General features: G+C 50.2%; 1 protein-coding gene across 1 annotated transcript; it reads left to right on the forward strand.

Moving 5' to 3' along the window:
* Positions 1-924: 924 nt before the first annotated feature.
* On the forward strand, positions 925-1087 carry Pmar_PMAR005727 (hypothetical protein; the record flags this gene model as incomplete). Its single annotated transcript, XM_002774720.1, has 1 exon — positions 925-1087. A coding segment is annotated over one exon (163 nt), but the record flags the coding sequence as incomplete, so codon positions are not given.
* Between the last annotated feature and the right edge of the window lie 149 nt (positions 1088-1236).

Here is a 1236-nt window from a genome sequence, read left to right on the forward strand (position 1 = left end):
TTGCAGCTCCTGATGACGAGCCCTCGATTGAGAAGATAGAGGATGCCGAAGTGAATGATGGCCAAGGAGATCGAGTTTAGTCCTTTTATAAGTTGCCTGTAGTTTCTATCGTACGGTATTCTGAAATCATGAATACGCCGCTCATGCCGTTGTTGTGTATGTTATGGTCTCGAGTTATCGACAGTTCGGGGAGCGCATACACTATTTGATAGGAAACCGGAATCTCGACGCTGATGATTGATGCACCGCTCATTGTGTGAAGCATACCATTTCGTGGCTTGAATAGATCTATGGCGTTCCTCAATCATGTGTTGAAGAGTGTTCATAGCTCAACAGAGATAGACTCTCGTGGACAAGTAGAGTTGAAACCGTACACGCCGGTCATCTCATCGGAGGGCCCAGCTAGCATGGCTACAGTCCAGATAGGGTTCGGAGGCCCTTGGCCCTTCTATGCTAAGGATGGCGAAGACCTGAACACACATCATGGACCATGGCAAGCTCACAGTAAGGGCGACCTCGAGGGCTAAGATCGGATGCTTGGAAATGTCCTCCGGTCTACATCGCATAATGGGATAGAGCAGGCTTTCTTTTAGAGCCCGATCCCCATACGGTGCACGCCACAAATGCTGCTGCTATGATTAAAGAGATGCGGCATATGGCGAAGTCAGTCGCAGACGCAACACGGGCTGATGGGACTCACGCCGAGCATTTGTGGCAGAGCCCTGAACCAAAGAAGTAAAGAGCTCAGTGGAGTATTTGAAAGGCATTGTGCGGTTGGCCAGATGCATTCCATGGCATCTCAACCTAGACATGCTCCGATTCAGACAAGCTATAGAGAGAGCTGAAGAGGTTGAGAACGTGTGAGTCTTTATGGGTGGTCTTCATCATCCACCAATCCTGGTGGTGTGATTTGTTGCTATTCAGTTTGAGCCACGACTTCCACGTACTCCCAGACGATGCAGGACTGCTACCACGGCTCGATCTGGAGGCTGTTAGTGCTCATCCGGCGAGGTTCGATGATGTCCACGGTCATGTTAAGCCAGCGGAACTTCAAAGTATACGCCATTTCCGAGATCATGTCAACAAGGTCGGATGAGGAAGAAGACGCCTTGGGAGCAGGCCTAGTCGGTGGTGACAGGTTTGGGAACAACTACGATCCGATAAGACGCTCGAAGGTCTCGACAAGAGGACAGACGATGCGATTATGAGACCATTCACAGAGATGAAGCAAGCTGC

Source organism: Perkinsus marinus (genome assembly GCF_000006405.1).
Source record: "Perkinsus marinus ATCC 50983 genomic scaffold scf_1104296957592, whole genome shotgun sequence".
Taxonomy (NCBI): Eukaryota; Perkinsozoa; order Perkinsida; family Perkinsidae; genus Perkinsus; species Perkinsus marinus.